This window comes from Emys orbicularis, chromosome 24, assembly GCF_028017835.1.
Source record: "Emys orbicularis isolate rEmyOrb1 chromosome 24, rEmyOrb1.hap1, whole genome shotgun sequence".
NCBI lineage: Eukaryota > Metazoa > Chordata > Testudines > Emydidae > Emys > Emys orbicularis.
The window spans coordinates 1,908,308-1,932,329 of record NC_088706.1 but is presented as its reverse complement, the minus strand read 5'-3'; the positions used below and the strand labels follow the sequence as shown (position 1 = coordinate 1,932,329).

At 55.7% G+C, this 24,022-nt stretch overlaps 1 protein-coding gene across 1 annotated transcript in view; it reads right to left on the bottom strand.

Moving 5' to 3' along the window:
- Positions 1–24,022, bottom strand: part of FBN3 (fibrillin 3) — a 259,180-nt gene that overhangs the window by 25,600 nt on the left and 209,558 nt on the right. Inside the window, exons 44-55 of the mRNA XM_065422247.1 lie at positions 20,687–20,812; positions 20,267–20,383; positions 19,411–19,539; positions 17,572–17,691; positions 16,679–16,804; positions 14,731–14,883; positions 13,728–13,793; positions 13,059–13,184; positions 12,682–12,801; positions 11,204–11,326; positions 9,435–9,566; positions 8,577–8,702 (exon numbers count right to left, since the gene is read on the bottom strand). Of these exons, the coding sequence (XP_065278319.1) occupies positions 8,577–8,702; positions 9,435–9,566; positions 11,204–11,326; positions 12,682–12,801; positions 13,059–13,184; positions 13,728–13,793; positions 14,731–14,883; positions 16,679–16,804; positions 17,572–17,691; positions 19,411–19,539; positions 20,267–20,383; positions 20,687–20,812 (1,464 nt within the window). The remainder of the gene's footprint in view (positions 1–8,576; positions 8,703–9,434; positions 9,567–11,203; positions 11,327–12,681; positions 12,802–13,058; positions 13,185–13,727; positions 13,794–14,730; positions 14,884–16,678; positions 16,805–17,571; positions 17,692–19,410; positions 19,540–20,266; positions 20,384–20,686; positions 20,813–24,022) is intronic.

Genomic DNA, 24,022 nt, shown 5'->3' with positions numbered 1-24,022 from the left:
AAAGTGAAGCTGAACATTCATGGCAAGACAATTGACTTTAAACTGACTGAGGAGCTGATGTCACAACCATCTCAGAAGGGACTTACAATCACCGCCAACCCCTTCCAGAGCTGAAGTCACTGGACACAGCTGACTAGCCCTGGAGGTATCTGAATTGTATGGGTCAATTTACCACATAAACAGCTTACAAAGACAAAAGCTTTGCATTCAGAGTGCATGTGATCAAAGGATCAAAGACCAATGACCTTCTCTGCCACAGCATGGCAGCCAGGATGGGCTTAGTGAGAAAGGTGGAAGAACTCGATGGAGGATTTGATATTAGTGGACTTTTGAAAGGAGATCCACTTAAGTCATTCCAAATGAAATATGATTTTGATCATATTACTAGCAGTCCACATTACCCACAAGTCAATGGAAAGGCTGAGAGCCAACAAAATTCTACAGCAGCAAGATCCATTCCTTGCTCTTCTGAGCTACAGATCAACACCAATAGGAACTACTGGATACAGTCCAGCACAACTTCTGTTGGGGAGACAACTCAGAACTACTGTTCCAACTTTGGAAAAGAATCTCTTTCCAAAGTGGCCAGACATGAAGAGAGTAGCTAAATTGGATAAAAAGTCAAAAAGATCTCATGACACTTTTACAACAGTCTTCGCTCATTAGAGAACAGCAGGGTCTAGAACCTAGGGGCAGCGTTTGTGTCAAATTGGATGGAGAAAAAGGATGGGCAATTCCAGCTGTTGTAAAGAAAAAAAATTCAGTGCCTAGATCATTTATGATTGACACTGACAGTGGAGAGTTCAAAAGAAACCATTGACATCTACAGCATGTTCCTCAGAAAGAACAATCAACAGAGCAAACTCTATGGATGGCAGATGCAGAACAAGAATTCCAGAACAACCACAGCCAGTCGTTACAACTAACGGACAGCCTGATGAACAAGTTGTTACACGTTTGGGTTACATAATTAGAAAACCAGGACAATTCAGAGACGCTTTACACATTGATCCGTACTGAAAGGACAGTTACCTGTTCCGTAACTGGCGTTCTTCGAGATGTGTTGCTCAGGTGTATTCCACTATAGATGTGCATGCTCGCCACATGCACCGGTGCCGGAAGTTTTTCCCTTAGCAGTATCCGTAGAGGGGAAGCACCGCTGCGACCCCTGGAGTGGCGCTGACATATCGCGCCATAAAGGGGGCTGCACGCTCCCCTCACCCTCAGTTCCTTCTTGCCAGACAATTCCGACAGAGGGGAAGGAGGGCGGGACGTGGAATACACCTGAGCAACACATCTCGAAGAACGCCAGTTACGGAACAGGTAACTGTCCTTTCTTCTTCAAGTGATTGCTCATGTGTATTCCACTATAGGTGACTCCAAACTATCCCTGATGGAGGTGGGTAGGAGTGTTAAGTGTTACCCGGGCGGAGCACCACCCTACCAAACCCGGCGTCATTCCTTGCTTGGGAGACGATCACATAGTGTGATGAAAAAGTGTGGACAGAGGACCACGTAGCAGCCCTACAGATGTCCTGAATGGGGACATGAGCCACATAGGCCGCTGACGAGGCCTGGGCTCTCGTCGAATGGGCCTTCACAATAGGAGGCGGGGGCACCCCTGCCAGGTCGTAGCAGGTGCGAATGCACGAGGTGGAGACCGGTCGTCCCCTCATGTGCTCGGCCAAAGCAATAAAAAGCTGGGGGGACTTCCTAAATGGCCTGGTTCTGTCTAAGTAAAAGGCCAGCGCTCTGCGCACATCCAACATGTGCAGGCGGCGTTCCTCATTAGAGGATCGGAAGGAAAATATCCTGATCCATGTGAAAAGCCGAGACTACCTTCGGCAAAAAAGCAGGGTGAGGGCAGAGCTGAACCTTATCCTTATGGAAAACCGTATACGGCGGTTCAGAAGTCAGGGCCCTGAGCTCCGAGACCCAGCGGGCTGAGGTGATGGCCACTAGGAATGCCACCTTCCACGACAGGTGGGACCACAAGCACGTGGCTAAAGGCTCAAAGGGAGGCCCTGTAAGGCGGGAGAGCACCAGGTTCAGGTCCCAGAGCGGGACCGGGGGTCTGGCATAAGGGAATGCCCGATCTAACCCTTTCAGAAACTGGGCCGTCATGTGACGCGAGAATACCGACAGGCCCTGCACCGGGGGGTGGAAAGCCGAAATGGCCGCCAGGTGCACCCTGGTGGAGGAGGGCGCCAGGCCTTGGGTCCGAAGGGACAGGAGGTAATCGAGGACAAGCTGGATAGACGCGGAAGAGGGAGAGGAACTTCTATCCCTCGCCCACATAGAGAACCTACACCACTTAGCCAGGTAGGTCCGCCGCGTGGAGGGTTTCCTACTTTCCAGCAGGACCCTTCTTACAGCCTCAGAACACCTCCCCTCCTGCTCATTTAACCATGGTGCAGCCACGCTGTCAGGTGGAGCGCGGCCAGGTTGGGGTGGAGGAGACGACCTTCCTCCTGGGAGAGGAGGTCCGGGCGTAGCGGCAGCCTGTGAGGAGGGGCCGCTAAGAGTTGCAGTAAGGTCCCGTACCAATGATGACGGGCCCAATCCGGGGCTATGAGGATAATCCTCACCCCGTCTGACTTCACCTTCTGTAGGACCCTGTCTATTAAGGGGAAGGGCGGGAAGGCGTACAACAGGGGCCCCGACCATGGGAGCAGAAACGCATCCGATAGCGCCCTGTCGCCCTCTCCTGCTCTGGAGCAGAATCGGGGACACTGTCGATTCTGGGCGGTGGCGAACAAGTCTACCTGGGGAGCACCCCACTGTAGGAAGATCCACCTGGCCACCTCCTTGTGCAGGGACCACTCGTGCTGTTGGGAGAATCCTCTGCTCAGGCGGTCCGCGAGCGTGTTGCTCTTGCCGGGCAGGTAAACAGCCCGCAGGAGTATATTGTGGGCTATACTGAACTCCCACAGGAGCTGGGCTTCCTGGCATAAGGCCCGGGAACGCGTGCCCCCCTGCTTGTTGACGTAATACATGGCGGTCGTGTTGTCCGTGAGGACTCTGACCACCCTGCCCTGTATGTGCTGGCAAAATGCCAAGCACGCCAGGCGTACGGCCCTGAGCTCCCTGACATTTATGTGCAGGATTAGTTCCTCTAGTGACCACATACCCTGGGTCCTGAATTCCCCCACGTGGGCTCCCCAGCCCAGGTCCGAGGCGTCCGACTCCAGATCTAGTGAGGGAGGGGGCTCTCGGAAGGGAATACCCTGAAGCATGTTGCTCGGGAGGGACCACCATTGGAGGCCTGCCACCACCCTGGGAGGCACTGTGACCACCTTGTCCAGGCCGTCCCTGGCCTGGGAATACCAGGAGGCCAGCCAGAGCTGAAGGGGCCGCATCCGAAGCCTGGCATGTCTCACCACATAGGTGCACGCTGCCATGTGGCCTAGGATTTGGAGGCACACCCGCACCGTGGTTACCGGAAAATCCGTGACCGAGGCGATGAGAGCTTTGAGCGTCTTGAATCTGTCCCGTGGGAGGAAGCCGTGGCCACCCGGGAATCTAACAGCGCCCCTATAAAGCTTATGCACTGAACCAGAATTAACGTGGATTTCTCCTCGTTTACCAGTAGGCCTAGAGCTCCGCAGGTGTCTAGCAGGAAGCTCGTCTGCTGTTGAGCAGCCAGTCGTCGAGGTAGGGGAAGATCTGCAGCCCTTTCCTCCGGCCGGGGGACAGTTGGGAGGGGTTGAAACAAACTGCAGCCTGTACCCTTGGGAGATGGTGCTGAGGACCCATTGGTCCGACGTTATATGGGACCACTGCAGTCGGAAGTCCGATAAACGGTTTAGAAAAGGTAACTTTATTAACTGGGTGGGGGGTACACTGGCAACAGGCTCGGTGACCCCCCTCAACAAGTCAAAAACGCCGTTTTCCCGGCCGTTTGGCCTTAGAGGCCCCAGGCCGTGGGGCCAAGCGGGATTGGCGTTGGGACCGATGCCTTTGATCCCTCTGCCGCTTAGGTGGGGGTTCATATCTGCCCCTAGGTTGCGGAGCAGAGGGTTGAGGCCTGGGCTTGTCCTTAGCAGGCGGGACGTACAGGCCTAGCATCTGCAGGGTGGTGCGGGAGTCCTTCATCCCGCGCGAAAAGGGCCTTGCCATCAAACGGCAGGTCCTGCATTATGGACTGGGATTCTGATGACAGCCCCGAAAGCGAGAGCCACGACGCCCGTCGCATGGAGACCGCAGAAGCCATCGAACGAGCAGCTGTGTCCGCCGCATCCGAAGCCGCCTGGAGAGCCGCTTTGGCGGCGGTCGCACCCTCCTCAATCAGCGCCCGGAACTCCTTCGCATCCTTGTCAGGAATGAGAGGCTCAAACTTGGGGAGGGATCCCCAGAGATTCAACTCCTAACGGCTCAGAAGCGCCTGGTGGTTGGCCACTCTGAGCTGGAAACTCGCTGACGAATAAACCTTTTTCCCAAAGGTATCAAGTCTACGAGCATCCTTGTCCTTTGGCGTGGGCTGGCCATTCCGCTCTCGGTGGTGGACTGACTCTACCACCAGGGAGTTTGGAGCTGGGTGGGTGTAAAGGTACTCGAGATCCCTTGCGGGGACGAAGTACTTCCTCTCGGCCTTCTTGGAAATAGGCCCGAGAGTGGCCGGGGTCTGCCAAAGGCCCGTGGTGATATTGGCGACTCCCTGGTGGAAAGGGAGCGCCACACGCCCCGGTACTGAGGAGGCGAGGACATTGAAGAGAGTATCGGAGGGCTCCTCCATCTCCTCGGCCCGGAGCTCAAGGTTGGCTGCCACCCTCCGAAGCAGCTCTTGATGTGCTTTAAAGTCCTCTTGGGAAGAGGGAGGCGGCACCGCAACCGAATCGCCCTGCGCCGAAGAGATGGACGGTGCAGCGCCTTCGGCGGCCAATGGCACCGTGGGCTCCACGTCCGGGTTTGGTGCCGGAGTCAGTGCTGGGGGTTCGGCGCCCATGGCCTGATCCCAGTGCCAGGGAGGCGACGCGGGTCGGCGCTGAGAGGCTCCCGCCATGGAGCGAGGTCCTGGCTGCGCAGGTGCCTGAGGCCACGGTGCCCACTGGCACCATTGTCCCTGCCAGGGCATGGCCTGGAACTGAGGCGCATCGGGCGGCAGGATTGGATGTTCTTGTGGCGCGGTGCGGCCCAGGGAGAGACGGCTGTGTACCGAAGCCAAAGTCCTGGAAGAGCGCACGGTGCCGTGGGAACGACTGGAGCGGTCTCTATTGTGACGGCTCCTGCCCCGAGACTTCGACCTGGACGATGTTGACAGGTAGATGTCTGAGGAACTGTCTCCGGACTCTCTGCGGCGCCTGTGGCCACGGTGCCGGGGACTCTCGGGACGCACTCCGGGCACGGCCTCTGTGATGGAGGACGCTTGAGTACGAGCGCCGGTGCCCACGGCATCGAGATCTGTTCCTCTCGGAGCGGCTGGAAGAGGAACGGCGCCGTCTCTTGTTACCTCCGCGACGGTGTCCAAGAGTGGAGGAATGGGAGTCGCTTGTCGAAGAGTCCGGACGCGGAGTCAACGTGCGTCTCAGGGCTCTGCTTGGCACCTCGACCTCCGACACCTCCGGGGAGGGCTGATGGGCGCCCAAAGGCGGCTTCCCACGGGATCGGGGGCCCGACTGAGGCGGCGCTCCCGGCACCGGAAGCGCTAAGATGTCACGCGTGGCCTGAGCTGCCTCTGGCGTCGAAGGGATGCGTACCTCCGGCGAGGCTCGCGCGGACGGGACTGGACTACTCTGCTCAGCCCGCGTCGGAGGTCTCTGTCCCGACAGGGATCGCGGGCTGCCCAACTTGGGTCTGGCCTCACCCCTGTCCTTCTCTCGGCGCCGCTGAGACTTCCCTGGCTTCTTAGCTGGGGAGCGGTGCCGGGACGTCGACGGCGCCTCGCTGCGCACCGAGGACGCGGTACTGGGTGCCGATTCGGAACGGCGCACCGAAGGCGCTTCGCCACGCGCCAAAGACGCGGAGCCCGGCGCGGTGTCGGCTCGACGCGCTGGTGCCGGGGCCAAAGCTGACTCCATTAAAAGAGCTCGGAGTTGGATTTCCCGCTCCTTCTTCGTCCGGGGCTTGAAGGAGTGGCAGATCTTGCACTTGTCACTAACGTGAGACTCACCCAGATAGCGAAGACACTGATTGTGTGGATCGCTTCTGAGCATGGAGTTGCGACAGGAGTCGCACGACTTGAAGCCTGGGCCATGGGGCATGCCCCGAGCCAGGCACTCGCGAAAGAAAGTTCAGTAAGATAAGAGATCAGTGAAGAAAGTTCAGTAAGATAAGAGATCAGTGAAACTGGATACCACTAAGCTAGAAACTCTGCAGCTAAGCTAAGCTGGAACAAGTTCCGACTACCTTCACTGGCGGCAAGAAGGAACTGAGGGTGGGGGGAGCGCGCAGCTCCCTTTATGGCGCGATATGTCGGCGCCACTCCCAGGGTCACAGCGGTGCTCCCCCTCTATGGATACTGCTAAGGGAAAAACTTCCAGCACCGGTGCACGTGGCGAGCATGCACACCTATAGTGGAATACACCTGAGCAATCACTCGAAGAAGAACTTCAAAGATTGTAAATGGTAGGAATGTAGAACTTAAAGGGGGCGATGGAATGGAATGCTAAACTGTATTACACTGTTCAGCCAGTAGGTGGTGCCGTGTGTGACATACCGTAGTTAAACTAACCTCTGCCACAGGGCCGCCCAGAGGATTCAGGGGGCCTGGGGCAAAGCAATTTTGGGGGCCCCTTCCATAAAAAAAAGTTGCAATACTATAGAATACTATATTCTCGTGGGGGCCCCTGCAGGGCCCGAGGCCTGGGGCAAATTGCCCCACTTGTCCCCCCTCTGGGCGGCCCTGCTCAGCCATACGTGGCAGAGCATTACAGGATCTTACAGTGAACGCTCTGGTGTGTATGTCTCTGCCAAGGAACTCTGCAGCCAGTCCATATCTGGGACAGGAGCCTGACCTGCTAGTAGCAGCCTGCACCCTACCGTGTACAAGAAATACACAGCAGTCCACATCGCTATTGTTAGTGCACTAGCTCTGCTCGAGCTAGCGTGAGTCCTTCTGCCCATGCTGGGAGTCCCACCTCCCAGCTGCAGAGTAGCTGTATAACCGTAGAGACTCACCGCTGCCATGCTACTGGCAAAAACTCTTGTTCACCTCTGTATCAGAATCCCTTTCCTCTGTCCCCTTGTACTGCCAGACCCTTGTAGGGCTGGACAGGGCCCAGCCCAGTGGGGGCACTCCCAGAACAAATAGGTAACAGCTCGGTGTGGTCCCTAGACTAACCCTCCCATCCGCAGGGACAGCCGGGGCAGCCCTTGCTCTCCCGAGAAGCCTCGCTGACCAACAGCGCTAGGAGTGTCCAGGGCTGGCTCTAGGTTTTTTGCCGCCCCAAGTGCAAAAAAATAAAAAAACCCAAAAAACGGGAGCGCAACTGCTGAAGCAAAAAAACAAAACAAAAAAACCCCTCCGGAATGCCGCCCCAAGCACATGCTTCGTTTGCTGGTGCCTAGAGCCAGCCCTGGGAGTGTCACACTCTGATTGTTGGAGTTACACTGCAGCCCCCTCTTCTCTGCCCAGACCTTTCCCCAGGCCAGGTCAGGGGATAGGTCCTGAGCCAGGAAGTTTCTGGGCTCTGACTGGAAGCTGAAGCAACATCCACAAGGCAGCAGGGAGCTGGAGAGAAGCCCAAGGAACTGTGGACAGCTGAGTGTGGAACAGGCTGTGACTGCCGGATGTCACGGGTGGGTGCAGGCCTGTGTGGGATGTATGTGGGAGCAGCAGTGGCTGGGCAGGGAGCCAGTGCAGAAAGGCTTCAGTGAGAGACACTGAGCCGGGCCTGGAACCCTGCAAGTGCCTACTTGCTGGAGTAGAGACTGGACTGAGGGGGCACCCCAGGCACTGTGCTGGAAGAGCCCTGGCTCTGCACTGGACTGCCCAGGGATCCCAGCAGGAAGTGCTATCGCTCACTTTGAACTCTAAGTGTTTAAGTCTCTGTGCGTAGGGTATCTGCAACCCTTCCCTTTCCTGCCAGCCCTAGGAAAATGCCCTCTCCCTTGGCGTGTGTCGGCTGGTTCCTGGGTCCCAGCGGGGCTAGTGCCTGCAGGGTTTAGCTGCCGAAGCACTGAGCTGTGGTACAGCTGGCAGCCTCGGGGCGCGGTGTGCTGGGCAGCCCAGTAATTACACGTCTCCATTTAGCCCAGCCAGCTCTGGCACTCATCGCTCAGCCCCTGCACAATCTGCCCTTGGCAATGCTGTCCTGGGGCAGAGCTGCCCCGATGGACATGGTGCCCCAGGGGAGGGGCACAGAGAGGCATCAGCACCTCCCAGATTAGCGACATGGGACTGCTGGACAGGCCCAACACACCACCTGGGCCTCTGAACAGCAACACCATACTGCAAACACACGGCCCAGTTCTCCCAGGCTCAGCCCGGGCTCCCGGCACCTCAGCTCATCCAGGGGAAGAGACTAGGCTGGTGTGTGACTTTTCCACTCCCACAGGACCAGACAAGCCCCCCTGCTTCCAGACCAAGACTCGCTCAGCACGGGTAGGAGCTGTGTGAAGCTGTGCACGTTAATTACCGATGCATTCGGTGCCTGAGGCGCTGGCTTGGAAGCCTTCATTGCAGTCACACCGATAGCTGCCCACAGTGTTAACACAGCGGCCGTTGGGGCAGATCCCCGGCTTGGTGCGGCATTCATTCTCATCTAGGAGGAAGGGAATTGGTCAATGGCTCGAACACAACGTGTCTGTAGACTCAGGTTCCTGAGAACCAGGGGCCACCGCTGAGCGGGATGGAGCCGCAACAGCACCACAGCAAAGCAGCAGACACTTCCCAGGATAAGGTCTAATTTACCCCAAAAACTCAGGACGGCTCTAGCGTGCCCCAGCATGTTCCAGATGTTACACTGGGGGGATCACTGAGTGCAGTGCTCTCCAGCTACACCGCCCTCCTCCCACCTCCTGCCCTCAACCTGCCCCTGGGCCCAGGGGCTGGGCAGCAAACTGGCAATTCCCCAGTATCCCTTAGGGCAGCTTTACGTGCCCTTTGTGTCCATGTGGTGGCACCAGGGGACATGATGAAGGCCAGGACTGGTCAGTATTCTCCAGTGTAACTCAGATGCGGACACTTCTGACAGCTCAGTGCAGGAGAGGGATGTGCAGAGGGCCTGGGGAAAGGCCACAATCAAACACTGCTGGGTCTGACCATGGGCTGGTGCCATGCACTGCACAGTGGAGCCCTGGCCCTGAACATGCCTTTGGGCACTAATGCAACAGGAGTAGCAGCCTCGGGAGTTCAGGGCAAGGTCTGGCTGATGGGTGGCTAATCGGACAGCTCAGGAACGGAGCTGGACAGACAGTTCCACAGCTAGAAGTGTGGAAGGGAGATGGACACTGGCCCTGTGGCTAATGCCTCCCTCCATCCAGCTGACCAGTACCTGTACAGCCCTCTCCGTCGGGTCTGCGCTGCATTCCTGGGGGGCAGATGCACATGAAGGTACCAATGAGGTTCTTGCACATCATCCCTCGAGACTCGCAGTCATGGAGGCCTTCTGTGCACTCGTCCAGATCTGCAACCAACACCACAGCGAATGAGCCCACGCAGCTTCCTGTGGGCCCGAGCGCTCCCCGACAGCCGTTCATTACTCAGGGGAGCAGTGAGGGCTCCTGCTCCCAGCGGGACAGCTGGCGAAGCAGAGGCACAGAGAGGTGACTTGCCCACGATCACCCAGCAGGTCAGGGGCAGAGCCAGAGATCGAATGCCAGTTACCTGCTCTAACCACTGGACTTAATGCCAACCTGCCACTGCAAAGAGGAGCTGTGACTAACAGAAGAGAATCATAGAATCATAGAATCATAGAATATCAGGGTTGGAAGGGACCTCAAGAGGTCATCTAGTCCAACCCCCTGCTCAAAGCAGGACCAATTCCCAACTAAATCATCCCAGCCAGGGCTTTGTCAAGCCGGGCCTTAAAAACCTCCAAGGAAGGAGACTCCACCACCTCCCTAGGTAACGCATTCCAGTGCTTCACCACCCTCCTAGTGAAATAGTGTTTCCTAATATCCAACCTGGACCTCCCCCACTGCAACTTGAGACCATTGCTCCTTGTTCTGTCATCTGCCACCACTGAGAACAGCCGAGCTCCATCCTCTTTGGAACCTCCCTTCAGGTAGTTGAAGGCTGCTATCAAATCCCCCCTCATTCTTCTCTTCTGGAGACTAAACAATCCCAGTTCCCTCAGCCTCTCCTCATAAGTCATGTGCTCCAGACCCCTAATCATTTTTGTTGCCCTCCGCTGGACTCTTTCCAATTTTTCCACATCCTTCTTGTAGTGTGGGGCCCAAAATTGGACACAGTATTCCTGCTCACACAGCCCTGGCGGAGGGGCAGGGAATGTGGAGAGGAAGAGCCAGGCTGCAGTGCAGCTCCTGCATCAGCTCCAGGGGGCAGTGTTCGGCCTGCACTCCAAGCAGCTGGCACAGGGACCTTGAAATCCTCTGGGTACACGAGGGCACCAGCCCCGCCGGGCCAGGCACTGTGAGCCCAGGCGTCATGCCCAAGGAGTCAACCCCCAAGTACGGCCCGCTCCTTGGAGTGCCAGCCCTGCCGAGCTGCAAAGGTGTGCAGCACTGAATCCCTCCTGTGCTTAGCAGGGCCCGCGTTCCAGGCGAGCCCTGGGATCTGTCTGACCTGCGGCCACCCCAGGGCTTCCCGCAGTAGAGGCTGCCAGAGCTGCTGAGCTGGGTGCGTCCCAGGGTGTGTGAGGGCCCCCGGCTGGCTCCGAGTGCTCTGACTCCTGCTGGCCACACACCGGGAGCGCTGGGCTCGGCCTGGCTCGTTGAGCCCCAGCTGGGGGTTCAGCAGTGCAGACAGTGAACCCCACCCAGCACTGACTGCACTCTGCTATGTGACACGGTGCGCAGCTCGGTCCATTGCCCGTTGTATGCAGATGTGGTTACACACCGTGATAAACACTGAGGCCCCCAGGCCGCATTCCCAGCCAGCACTATCCCAAGGCTCAACGGCCGGGGTTCGCACACCCCACGGGGGCAGGAACCAGCCCTGGGCCGGGAAGAGCAGACAAGCCGGTGTCCCAGATGGCAGCCTGGCATTCCGGCCATGGCTCCTGCTGGTGCCAGTGGGGCAGGTTAAGGGTGAAAGGCCGGGAGGGCAGGACAGCTCCAAGGGAGATTAGCTGTCCCTTACCTTTGCACATTCTCCTGTCTTCCCGGAGGGTGTATCCCGAGGGGCAGGTGCACTCGTAGGAGCCAAAGGTGTTGATGCAGCGGAAGGCGCAGAGCAGGGGGTTCAGCGCGCACTCGTTGATATCTGAGTGGCAGGAGAGAGAATGAGTCTGACCTGCACCCGGGACACTGTGCCTGCCACGCTGCTGCCCCCGCAGCAGAATGTCTCCGTTGTGCATCCCTTGGAGACACCACGCTGGTTCTGTGCCTTGCTGTGGTGTAGGCAGTGAGTGCTGAGATGTACCCGGAGCTGCTTGCTATGCACAGCCCCAACCCCTAGAGCAGTGGTTCTCAAATGTTTGTCCTGGTGACCCCTTTCACACAGCAAGCCTCTGAGTGCGACCCCCCCCCACTAAATTAAAAACACTTGTTTATATATTTTACACCATTATAAATGCTGGAGGCAAAGCGGGGTTTGGGGTGGAGGCTGACAGCTTGCGACCCCCCCAGGTAATAACCTCGCGACCCCCTGAGGGGTTCCGTCCCCCAGTTTGAGAACCCCTGCCCTAGAGCCTAGTGCCCAGCACAGCTCCACCTGCTGGGGAAAGCTGGTACATATCCTCAGCAGTGCCAAAGCCACAGATTTAGCAACACTGGTCTCACTGCCAGTGCCCGGCGAGGAGTATGTGGGGCAAGAATCGCAGTCCTTTCCTGCCCCACCCCGCTGGTTCCAGTGCACACTGCCTGGCTGGGGCCCCCCGTGCACCCCCGCTCTGCCCCCACTCCACCCCCCCTGGAGGTTTCGCACTCCCCCCGCCTCTTCTTGCCCTCACTCCGCCCCCTTCCTGAGGCAGCCGCCCACCTGCCGCTCACTGCTCTCAGCTCTCCCTCAACCCCCTCCCTGAGCCAACCAAACAGCTGATCGGTGGCACAGCCCAGAAGCTGTGGCTGATGGGTGCTGAGCACCCACTATTTTTTTCCGTGGGTGCTCCAGCCCCGGAGCACTCATGGGGTCGGCACCTATGTCCCTGTGCTTCCTGAACCCCCTTCCAGATGTGGGGCGTGGGCCATGCCAGGTGGGCAAGGAGGGCAGAACTCCTCCTTCTGGGGCTACGACTAGGAACCACCACTAAGAAGGGAAGCCCTCTCTCAGGCCCCTGGCCATGGGCTCCGGAGAGCTGGTTGAAGTAGGCAGCCCAACAGCCTCCCCTTCTGCCCCCTCTCTGCCCCCGCAGAGGTGCTCAGGGCTCTGCCCTTCACAGGAAATAATTTTACATGCATCCAACAACCCCAAAACCTCCCCAAATGTGACCCCAGATCCAGCCGGAGAGAGGAGGTCTGGGGAAAGGGGGGAGGGGACAGATGTCAGACTCTGCCCTTCCCCCCACTGCCTGACGGGGCTCTTGCTGCATGGGAGGACCGGCTGCACTGACCCCACTGCAGGGCTCCTGGGACTCCATCGGGAAAGGCACCGTGTCCCATGCCCCAGAGGCACATTACCTTCGCAGGTCATCATGGGGCCCGGCTCAAACCCCTCGTCGCAGGTGCACTCGAAGCCTCCCACCACATTGGTGCAGGTCCCGTTCCCACATGGGTTGCCGATGGAGCATTCATCGGTATCTGGGTGAAGGCCAGGAATGGCGTTAGCACAGTCACAGGAAAGACTCCGGCTGGCGTCTTCCTGCAGCCGGTGCATTCACGCAGCCCCAGGCAAAGCTAGCAGCCCCTGTGGGGGAGCGAGGAACTCCACCCCGGAGTTCAGGGGGAAGAGCAAGGGCTAGAAACGTCTAAGCCAGAATTAGGCAGGTGGTCGCGGAATAACTCAGCACCCACCTCTCCCCAGAGCAGCTCCCCCCACCCAGGGCCGTGACACTCACCCACACAGTTGACTCCGGTGTAATCCAAATTATAGCCAAAGGGACACTCGCAGCGGAAGGAGCCGTCAGTGTTAATACAAGCCCCGTTGATGCAGATCCCGAGGTTCTCGGCGCACTCGTTCACATCTGGGGATAGAAATGCTGCATAAGAATGGCCCTTCTTGGGACCCCATTTGCGGGTAGCCTCGCCATGCACACACAGTCCCCCTGTAGGGTCAGCAGCTGCAAGCCACAGCCTATTCCAGTGGGCAGTCCCTGGGCCTCCCTCCCTGGAGTCAGTGAAAACTGAGTGAGGACCTCAGGGTGCAGCATGGCATGGCCTGAGCCCATGGGGGGCCTGCAGCTCTGAGCAGACAGCGCTCAAAGGGGCTGGTCCCTCCATACCGCCAGCGCTCTGAGAACCTCCCCCCCGTGCTGCCAGCGCTCTGAGGGCCCCCCATACATCCAGCACTCAGAGGGCCTGCCCCCCCATGCTGCCAGTGCTCTGAGGGCCTGCCCCTCCACACAACTAGCACTCTGGGCACCCGGCGCGGGGGCTCAGCTCTGACTATCCAGACTAGCCGAGCCTGGCTGCTGTTTGGTCCGAGTCCCTGGTGCAGCACCACTTACTGGCACACTCCACCCACCGCGCCATTTGGCCCATGCTGTTTCCTGAATGCTGGCGCTTACCTTCCCGGGTATCGCCTGGGCCGGGGATAGCCCCGTGGCCATACGGGCACAGCTCCTGGAAGGCAACTGGGAGAAGGAGAAAAATGAGATGTGCAAACAGCTGCTTCTATTAGCTGGAGTTGGAAGGCAGGTGAGAGACGCCGTCCGGGAAAGCCAGCGGGGAGAGCGACAGAGCAGCACCTCTGCTGGGTTCGTTAATACTAATGATGATGCTTGATGATTACACCAATACTTGAAGCACACAGTGCCCCCGTGAGGTGGGGGAATGAACTGCACCCCACTGGGAACCGGCACACAGGACTGCAGTGACTGACTTGTCCAAAGCCCGCCAGCAAATTGGCGGCAGAGCTCATAGCAGAATCCAGGGTCTGAACGCCCAGCACCCTGCTCCGGTCGCTATGGGGCACCCCCTTCCCACTCTCCTGGCAGAGAAGCCTCCACTCTGCTGGGATCCAAGAGCGCTGCAACCCCACTGAGGAGCATCCCTGAGGGCAGCGGCTCTCAATCTTTCCAGACCACTGTCCCCCTCTCTGGAGTCTGATTTGTCTCGCGTACCCCCAAGTCTCACCTCACTTAACAACGACTTGCTTACAAAATCAGACCTAAAAATACAAAAGCGTCACAGCGCACTAGTACTGACCAAGTGCTGACTTCCTCATTTTGACCATATAATTATAAAATAAATCAGTTGGAATATTAATATTTTACTTACATTTCAGTGTCTAGTATATAGAGCAGTATACAAAAGTCACTGTCTGGATGACATTTTAGTTGGTACTGACTTCGCTAGTGCTTTTTATGTAGCTTGTTGTAAAACTAGGCAAATCTCTAGATGCGTTGATGTACCCCTGGAAGATCTTTGCGGACCCCCAGGGTTACGCGCACCCTGGGTTGAGAACAACTGGCTTATGGGATCCCTGCCCCAGGCTGGGTGTCCCTGCTGTGAGGTGCACAGTGGCTCCTGCTCTATGCTCCCTACTGCATCCGATGCACTGATTCCTACCGTTTCCTTCCTGGGGGCACAGCTCGCAGGGGTCGCCCCAGCCCTCTCCGGGCATCTTGCTGCAGCAGCAGCGGGCCTTGGTGGTGTTGAAGGCCTTGGGGACGGAGCACTTGCCATTGTCGAAGCGGGTGAAGCAGAAGCTCTGGCGGGTGTCTGCAGGAGCAGGAGGGGAGAATGTTACAGACGTCTGGGGCGGGCGCGGCACCTCCCGGCGACACGCTGTACGCGGTATGGGCCCAAGCCTGCACCACGTGTGTAAGTGAACAAGAGTTTGGCTGCTGACAGCAATGGGAGCAGGATTGGGCCTGGAACCCACAGAACACGGCTCCATGTGCAAGCAGCAGACCCTGAGAGACAAGCAGCTCTGGCACAGGGATACAGAGCAGCCCCCTAAGCTCATAGACTCATAGACTTTAAGGTCAGAAGGGACCATTATGATCATCTAGTCTGACCTCCCGCATGATGCAGGCCACAAAATCTGACCCACCCACTCCTGGAATAATTCTCTCCCTTGACTCAACTGTTGAAGTCCCCAAATCATGATTTAAAGACTTTAAGTCGCAGAGAATCCTCCAGCAAGCGACCCCTGCCCCATGCTGCGGAGGAAGGCGAAAAACCTCCAGGGCCTCTGCCAATCTACCCTGGAGGAAAATTCCTTCCCGACCCCAAATATGGCGATCAGCAGAACCCCGAGCATGCAGGCAAGATTCTCCAGCCAGACCCGCATTGACCATTGATACTAATTACCAGCGATGGCACGTTATTGACCTATTGACTAAAATCACGTTATCCCATCAAACCATCCCCTCCATAAACTTATCAAGCTTAATCTTAAAGCCAGAGAGGTCTTTCGCCCCCACCGTTTCCCTCGGAAGGCTATTCCAGAACTTCACCCCTCTGATGGTTAGAAACCGTTGTCTAATTTCAAGCCTAAACTTCCCGACGGCCAGTTTATATCCATTTGTTCTCGTGTCCACATTAGTACTGAGCTGAAATAATTCCTCTCCCTCCCTGGTATTTATCCCTCTGATATATTTAAAGAGAGCAATCATATCCCCCCTCAGCCTCCTTTTGGTTAGGGTAAACAAACCGAGCTCCTCGAGTCTCCTTTCATACGACAGGTTTTCCATTCCTCTGATCATCCTAGTGGCCCTTCTCTGTACCCGTTCCAGTTTGAGTTCATCCTTTTTAAACATGGGAGACCAGAACTGCACACAGTACTCCAAATGAGGTCTCACCAGCGCCTTGTATAACGGAAGCAGCACCTCCTTATCCCTACTAGAAATACCTCGCCTAATGCATCCCAAGACCGCATTAGCTTTTTTTCACGGCCACGTCACATTGCCGACTCATAGTCATCCTGCGATCAACCAGGACTCCGAGGTCCTTCTCCTCTTCCGTTACTTCCAACCGATGCGTCCCCAGCTTATAACTAAAATTCTTGTTAGTCATCCCTAAATGCATCACCTTACACTTCTCACTATTAAATTTCATCCTATTACTATTACTCCAGTTTACCAGGTTATCCAAGTCTCCCTGCAGGATATCCCGATCCTTCTCCGAATTGGCAATACCTCCCAACTTTGTGTCATCCGCAAACTTTATCAGCCCACTTCTACATTCGGTTCCGAGGTCAGTAATAAAAAGCTACGCCTTCCCCCCGGCAGAGATGAGCCCCCAAGGGATCAGAGCTGTGCAGGAAGGCACATCGGGCCGATGCCCCTCCACTGAGCATGCCCTGGGGCTCAGTGCTCTCTGGGAACTCTCTCACCCAGACGTCCAGACGTCCAGGGGTGACAGCGCCCATCCCAGCAATGGCAGCTGGCAGGGCCCCTGCACTGGGTGGCACCACGGGGGCCACAGGATTCCTACCTCAGCGCCCCTCCCCCACACATGAGCACTGCCTCCGAGGATCCCACGGGCTGTGGGCGAGGCTGCGCGCACTCACCAAAGCACCTGCGGCCGTTGTCGGACAGGACGAAGCCGGGGGGGCAGATGCATTGGAAGCTGCCGGGGGTGTTGGTGCAGGTACCAAACAGGCAGATGTTGGGCTCCTCCTCACACTCGTTGATATCTGGGAGCAGGACGGACAGAGGGGTGGGTTAGACATGTACCAGGGCAAAGATCTCAGCTCCTTCCATGGCGCCGAGACCTCCGGGCAGGTGCAGGGGCCCTGCAGAGCTCAGGGGTTACTCCTGCAGGAGAGCAGGCACGTTTTCTGAGGGCTTCCACTGGGGGGCGCGCACCTGTCCCCCAGTCACACCCACCTCCCACTCCTCCGTCTGAGCCGGTCCCCACAGCCCATCTCCCCTGCACAGAGCAGGCTGCAGCCACACGGTGCCACTGCCCCAGGGGCCCAACGCCCACCAGTGCCTGGCTCCCCGCGAACACAGAGCAGTGAGCACTGGTCCCTACACAGCGTGCTGTCATGGCGACAGCTCTCTTCCTCCTTCTCCAAAGCCAAGGCCCCTGCCGCTTATATTAACAGGGAATCACCACTAGCTATTCACAGGGCGGGGCCTATGACACATAACTGGGCAGTGCTGATTCTCTCCATTAGAGGCTGGGGGTGCCCACATATGCCATTTCACTGGCATGTTCATTACACTGTTAAAAAAAACCCCTTAGCACTTGTGAAACTAATAAGACGGGAGTGAAGCATCTCTGGCCAGCCCTCTGCTACTCTGTGGCTGTCACGCCCCAGCCTTGGCCTACACCCAAATGCTTTAGAATGTAAGGCCTTGGGGCAGTGCCTGTATCCCTGCTGCCTAGGAAGCACCTGGCCCAGGCTGGTGACAGAGTAGCCCCCGTGCGGTGGTAGGATGGAGGAACCAACGTTACCGATGCAGTTGTCATTCTGCACTTCGTACCCCGGGGGGCAGATGCAGCGGAAAGAGCCTTCCAGGTTCTGACACGTCCCCGGAGAGCAGGTTCCAGGCAGGCTCACGCACTCATTGATGTCTGCAAAGAAACAAGAGGGGAAAGTCACCCAGGGGCTGGACTCCGGCTGCTTTGCCATGTGGAACCTTCCTGGCCCACAGGCAGGGACTGCCCGACCATTGCACATGCTATTGCACCAGGGACCCTACATGGGCAGCAGGGGGAGCCATAGCCCAACAAGGCCCCACTGCTCCCCCGGAACCCCAGTGATCTCGTCCTCGGCTGCTGTGGGAATGCCCCGGCCCCCAGGGCTGGGCGTGGGAGCCGCCGGCACAGACAGAAGGGGTGGGGCACACCGCTGCGTGTCTCTGCACCACGCAGCAAGCCCAGCAGCTGCACATGGTGACTAGCTTGGCAACAACACCTCCATTAACCAGACCTTGGAAAGCTCTTCAAGCTCCTCCGACAGCAGGGCACCACCTGGGCCGCCTTTGCCAAGAAGGCGTCTGGCCCCTGGGGTCTGCTGCTGAATAAGATCTGGGCTATCTACAACGGCTGCTGTCTACAGGCCCATGTTCAACCAGTTCTCACACTTCAGTGCTGGAAACAGGGCAGTCAGTGGGGGTCAGTCAGCAGGCTCAGTCGGAGGGCAGAGCTGTGGCTGGGGATGCAGGGGGGTGATCTTGCTCTGCATCAGGCTTGGGGTTTCCCACACGGTGCCCAACAGGGCTTCCTGGTCCAGGGAGCCGAGCTGGGAACTGTGTAGCCCCAAGAAAACTGCTGGTTGAGAAGGTACATGGCACCAGATCCCATGTAGGGTGGCCAAGTGCCCGGTTTCCGACTGGAAAGTCTAGTTGAAAAGGGGACCTGACAGTGTCTGGTCAGATCTACTGACCGGACACTCAGAGTCTGGTTACTGTGGGCAGGGGATGCAGGGAGGTGCAGGGTCATCACCCGCACCGGCCCGACTCAGCCGGGGCCACCTCCTACCTGCGTCAGGTGGCTGTAGCTCCCAGCCCCGGCTCCGCAGGCGAGATCCTCCTGACCCAGGTGGGGTGGGTGGGGGGTGGGAGGGGAAAAGCAGCAAGCGACGGGGGGGGGAGGGAGGAGAGGAGTAGCTGGGGGCAGGGCCTTAGGGGAAGAGGTGGGGCAGGGGCAGGGCTTTGGGGGGAACAGGTGGGGCAGGGGCAGGGCCTCGGGGAAGAGGCGTGGCAGGGGTGGGGCCTAGGGTGACCAGATGTCCGGATTTTATAGGGACAGTTCAATTTTTGGGTCTTTTTCTTATTTAGGCTCCTATTACCCCCCACCTCCTGTCCTGATTTTTCACATTTGCTGTCTGGGCACCCTAGTGGAGCCTCAGGGGGAAGAGGCGCGGCAGGGGTGGGGCCTCGGGGGAAGAGGCGTGGCAGGGGAGGTTCCAGCACTTCACCTGGAGTGTCCGGCTTTTAAACTTTACAAAGCTGGCAACCTACTCCCATGGCATCCCGTACCAGGCGCGGAGCAGCGACTTTGCTCGATAACCCTCAGCTTGGCACTGGACTGGAGCCAGGTGTCTGCAGCTAGCGAGAGCGCAGTGATGCATGAGCTCCCCCAAGCTCGGCCCTGGGATCTCTCCTGGCTGGGACCCATGCTCCAGCCCCCAGCCCCACAGCCATGGCCCTGAGCCAGAGCAGAGATTCCACTGCCCAGAGTAGGAGCGGGCGCATGGAGGAGAGCACATTTGCCAGAAGGGGCCTGCAGATGGTCGACTCACAGGCTGGGCATGATGAGAATTACAGTGGCTGCTGCCCAGGCACTCACCGACACAGTTCTTCCCATCCAGGGTCCGGTCATACCCTTCCTGGCACAGGCACTGGAAGGAGCCAATGCTGTTTATACACTGGCCATTCCGGCACACCTGCCCCCCCAGGGAGGAGCACTCGTCAATGTCTGCAGAGAGCAGGAGAGAAAAGCACAGTGGGACAAACCCACAGGGTGAGTGTGTGACACCCGGCCCTCACACCCACACAGCTGTTACTGTGAGACACCGAAACTTATGCCCTCACAGCTGTGACTGTCAGATACCCCACCCTCACACCCATACAGCCATGGTTGTGTGACACTGACCCTTATGACCTCACACCTGTGACTGTGTGACACCCGACTTTCACACCCATATAGCTGTGACTGTGTGTGACACCCGACCCTTACGACCTCACAGCTGTGACTGTATGACACCCAACCCTCACACCCACACAGCCATCATGTGTCACCCAACCCTTATGCCCTCACAGCTGCAACTGTGTGTGACACCAAACCCTCAGACCCACACCATGTGTCGCCTGACCCTTACTCTCACACAGCTGTGACTGAGTGACACTCAACCCTCATCCGCACACGGCTGTCACTGTGTTTACAACCAATCCTTGTTCCCACACAGCCATGACTGTGAGATATCTGACTAGGGTGACCAGATGTCCCGATTTTATAGGGACAGTCCCGATTTTTGGGTCTTTTTCTTATATAGGCTCCTATTACCCCCACCCCAGTCCCGATTTTTCACACTTGCTGTCTGGTCACCCTAATCTGACTCTCACACCCACACAGCTGTGACCATGTGACACCTGACTCTCATGCCTACAGAGCAGTGACTCTGTGTGACACTGGAGTCTCTCACCCATGCAGTCATTATTGTGTGTCAGCTCAAAGCCAGGGAAGCACAGGCAGTTGTAGGAGCCGACTGTATTCTTGCAGGTGCCGTTCCCACAGGGCTGCCGGTCACATTCATCAATATCTGAAAAGAGAAGATCAATGCAGATCAGGGGCTGAGTCCTCGCTTGCCTGGGGCTGGGCAGTCAGTCAGTGCCGCTCATAGTGGGGGCGGCAGCCTGGTGCGGCTTAGGTGAGCACGAGGACTCAGAAACCTGGGGCCGAGGAGATGCAATGGCCCAGCTCTCTGCCTGCCTTACGATGTGCTATGGCCCATCCTCCCCCTGCAAGCCCACCCACCAGGGGCCCAGAGAGCGCTCGCTTCCTTTGGAAAGGGCTTAAATCTATAGGGAGTAGTCCATGGGGCTGCCGAGCCTTCTGCACTGACCCATGCACATGGTCTGCTCTCCTGTGGCCTTGAACCCGTTGTGACAGATGCAGATATAGCTGCCCTCGGTGTCCACACAGTCCCCGTGGCTGCAGACATTGGGGATTTCCTGGCATTCATTGCGACCTATAACAAAAGAACCCAGCAAGCAGTGAATAGGAAAGACCCCAACCAAAGTGGGAACAGATGCCGTGGCCACGTGGCTTCCATGCCTGTGGCTACCAGCTGGCAGCAGTCTTGCTGAGCAGCAGCACTGCCAACACCCACGATTGTACCTCAAATCTCATGATATCTGGTGTTTTAATGAAAGCCCCAGCTCCCGGAGCTCTGAGAAGCTCAGGACTTGTTTCTAAAAATAGCAAGTTGCTAGCTCTCCTGGCTGCAGAAAAGCATGTGAGAGCAGGACCCCTTGAGCAAGGCCTCTAACTGCTCAGAACACAGAGGCAAATAAAAAGGACCCAGAATTTATTATTTTTTGAAATCTCCTGATTTTTTTTAGCCAATCATATGATTTTAGGGGCCCTGATTCATGGACTGCAGAGGTATGAAATTAGAACATAAGAATGGCCATAATGTGTCCGACCAAAGGTCCATCTAGCCCAGTATCCTGTCTTCTGACAGTGGCCAGTGCCTGGTGCTCCAGAGGGAATGAACAGAACATGGCAATTATCAAGTGATCTAACCCATCATGCAGTCCCAGGTTCTGGCAGTCAGAGGTTTAGGGACACCCAGAGCAGCATGGGGCTGCATCCCTGACCATCTGGGCTACTAGCCATTGGCCCGTCTTTACTCTTCCCCAACATATTGTGTGTGTCATATTGTGTGTGTTCTTTACTATAGTTTCAACCAATTTGCCTGGTACTGAAGTTAGGCTTCCCAGCCTGTAATTGCCAGGATCGCCTCTGGAGCCCTTTTCAAAAATAGGCGTCACATTAGCTACCCGCCAGTCATGTGATAAAGAGGCATGCTTCAGCAATAGGTTACATACCACAGCTAGTAATACTGCAATTTTATATCTGAGTTCCTTCAGAACTCCTGAGTGACCATCTGGTCTTGGGGACTCATTACTGTTCAACTGATCAATTTGTTCCAAAACCTCCTCCATTGACACCTCAATCTGGGTCAGTTCCTCAGACTTGTCACCTAAAACAAATGGCTCAGGTGTGGGAATCTCCCTCACAACCTCTGCAGTGAAGACCAATGCAAAGAATTCATTTAGCTTCTCCTGAATGGCCTTGTCTTACTTGAGTGCTCCCTTAGACCCTGATTGTCCAGTGGCCCTACTGATTGTATGATAGGCTTCCTGCTTCTGATGTACTTACACAAAAATTTGCTATTCGTTTTTGTGTCTTTTGCTAGTTGCTCCTCAAATTCTTTTTTGGCCTGCCTGATTATACTGCTACACTTGACTTGCAAGAGTTTATGCTCCTTTCTAGTTTCCTCTGTAGAATTTGAATTCCAATTTTTAAATCATGTGATTTTTAAAGGATACCTCTAACTGTCTCTTTTACTCTATTGTTTAGCCATGGTGGCATTTTTTGGTCCGCTTACTGTTTTTTTTTAATTTGGGGGATACATTTAGTTTGAGCCTCTATTATGGGGTTTTTAAATAGTTTCCATGCAGCTTGCAGGCATTGCACTCTTGTGACTGTTCTTTTTAATTTCTGTTTAACTAACCTCCTCATTTTTGTGTAGTTCCCCTTTTTGAAGTTAAATGCTCCTGTGGTGGGCTTCTTTGGTATTTTCGTTTCCACAAGGATGTTAAATTACATTATGGTCACTATTACTGAGCGGTTCAGCTATATTCACCTCTTGGACCAGATCCTGTGCTCCACTTAGGACTAAATCAAGAATTGCATCTCCTCTTGTGGGTTCCAGGACTAACTGCTCCAAGCAACGGTCATTCATAGTGTTTAGAAACTTTAACTCAGCACCCCATCCTGAGGTGACATGTACCAGTCAATATGAAGATAGTTGAAATCCCCCATTATTATTGAGTTTTCTATTTTTATAGCCTCTCTAATCTCCTGAACCATTTCACACTCACCATCACCATCCTGGTCAGGTGGTCGGTAGTACATCCCTGCTGCTATGTTCTTATTATTGTGGAAGTAGGGAATGTCAAGCAGGGAATGTCTATCCAGAGAGATTCTATGGTACAGTTTGATTCATTTAAGATTTTTACTATACTTGACTCTGTGCTTTCTTTCACATATAGTGCCCCTCCCCCAACAGCATGACCTACTCTGTTATTCCGATAGATTTTGTACCCTGGAATTACCGTGTCCCATTGATTATCATCAATTATCATCGTTCTACCAAGTTTTTGTAGGCCAATAGCCTCATTTAATACCAGGTGCTCAAGTTCATCCATCTTAGTATAACACTTCTAGCATTTGTATACAAACACTCGTATACAATCTGTCAGTCTTTAGTCATCTGGCTTCATGTGATGTAATTGAATGGGACTCTTTTTTGTTCGCCTGTTTCTCTTCAGATCCTACCTGTACTTTATCACATTCTATCCTCTCCTCTTCACTAGCATATAGAGCAGGGGTAGTCAATACGCGGACTGTGGGCCAAATCTGGACCACCAGATGCTTTTAAATGGACCCCAAAGTCTTTTTATTCACAACTTATTATCATCATTATTGTTATTTTTTTATTATTTTCTCTGGCGTCTGGACCTTGACTATACCTTGACCAAGAAATCTGGATCTTGACAAAAAATAATTGACTATCCCTGATATAGAGAATCCCATTTAACAAATCCTCTCCTAAGGGATTTGAACAGTGTGCTCCTCTGCCCCAATCGGCTTTCCATCAGCCCTCATCGGAATGAGACTGCCCCATCGAGAGGAATACATCCTGACCCAGTAGCAAAATTCATCCTAACGGGCGTTCTTCTCCCACCCTCTCCAAAAGTCTAGCAGTGGAATATCAGTTTTCAAGACTATCTTGCTAGGCATGGGGGCTTGAGAGCAATCTGAATATGAAAATCAGCTCCTTATCAGAAAAACAACGTGGAGTCCGGTGGCACCTTAAAGACTAACAGATTTATTTGGGCATAAGCTTTCATGGGTTTCTTCAGATGAGATATTTTACCCACGAAAGCTTATGCCCAAATAAATCTGTTAGTCTTTAAGGTGCCACCGGACTCCTTGTTGTTTTTGTGGATACAGACTAACACGGCTACCCCGATACTTGACTCCTTATCAGAGGGGCTGTGTTTGAGGATCTCCTTGTCCAAATGACCTCCGCCCCCCACTTGAACCATTGACCCTTTCCTGGGGCCTGCTGTGGTGAAATGATGTTAGGGGGAGGGATGGCACCACT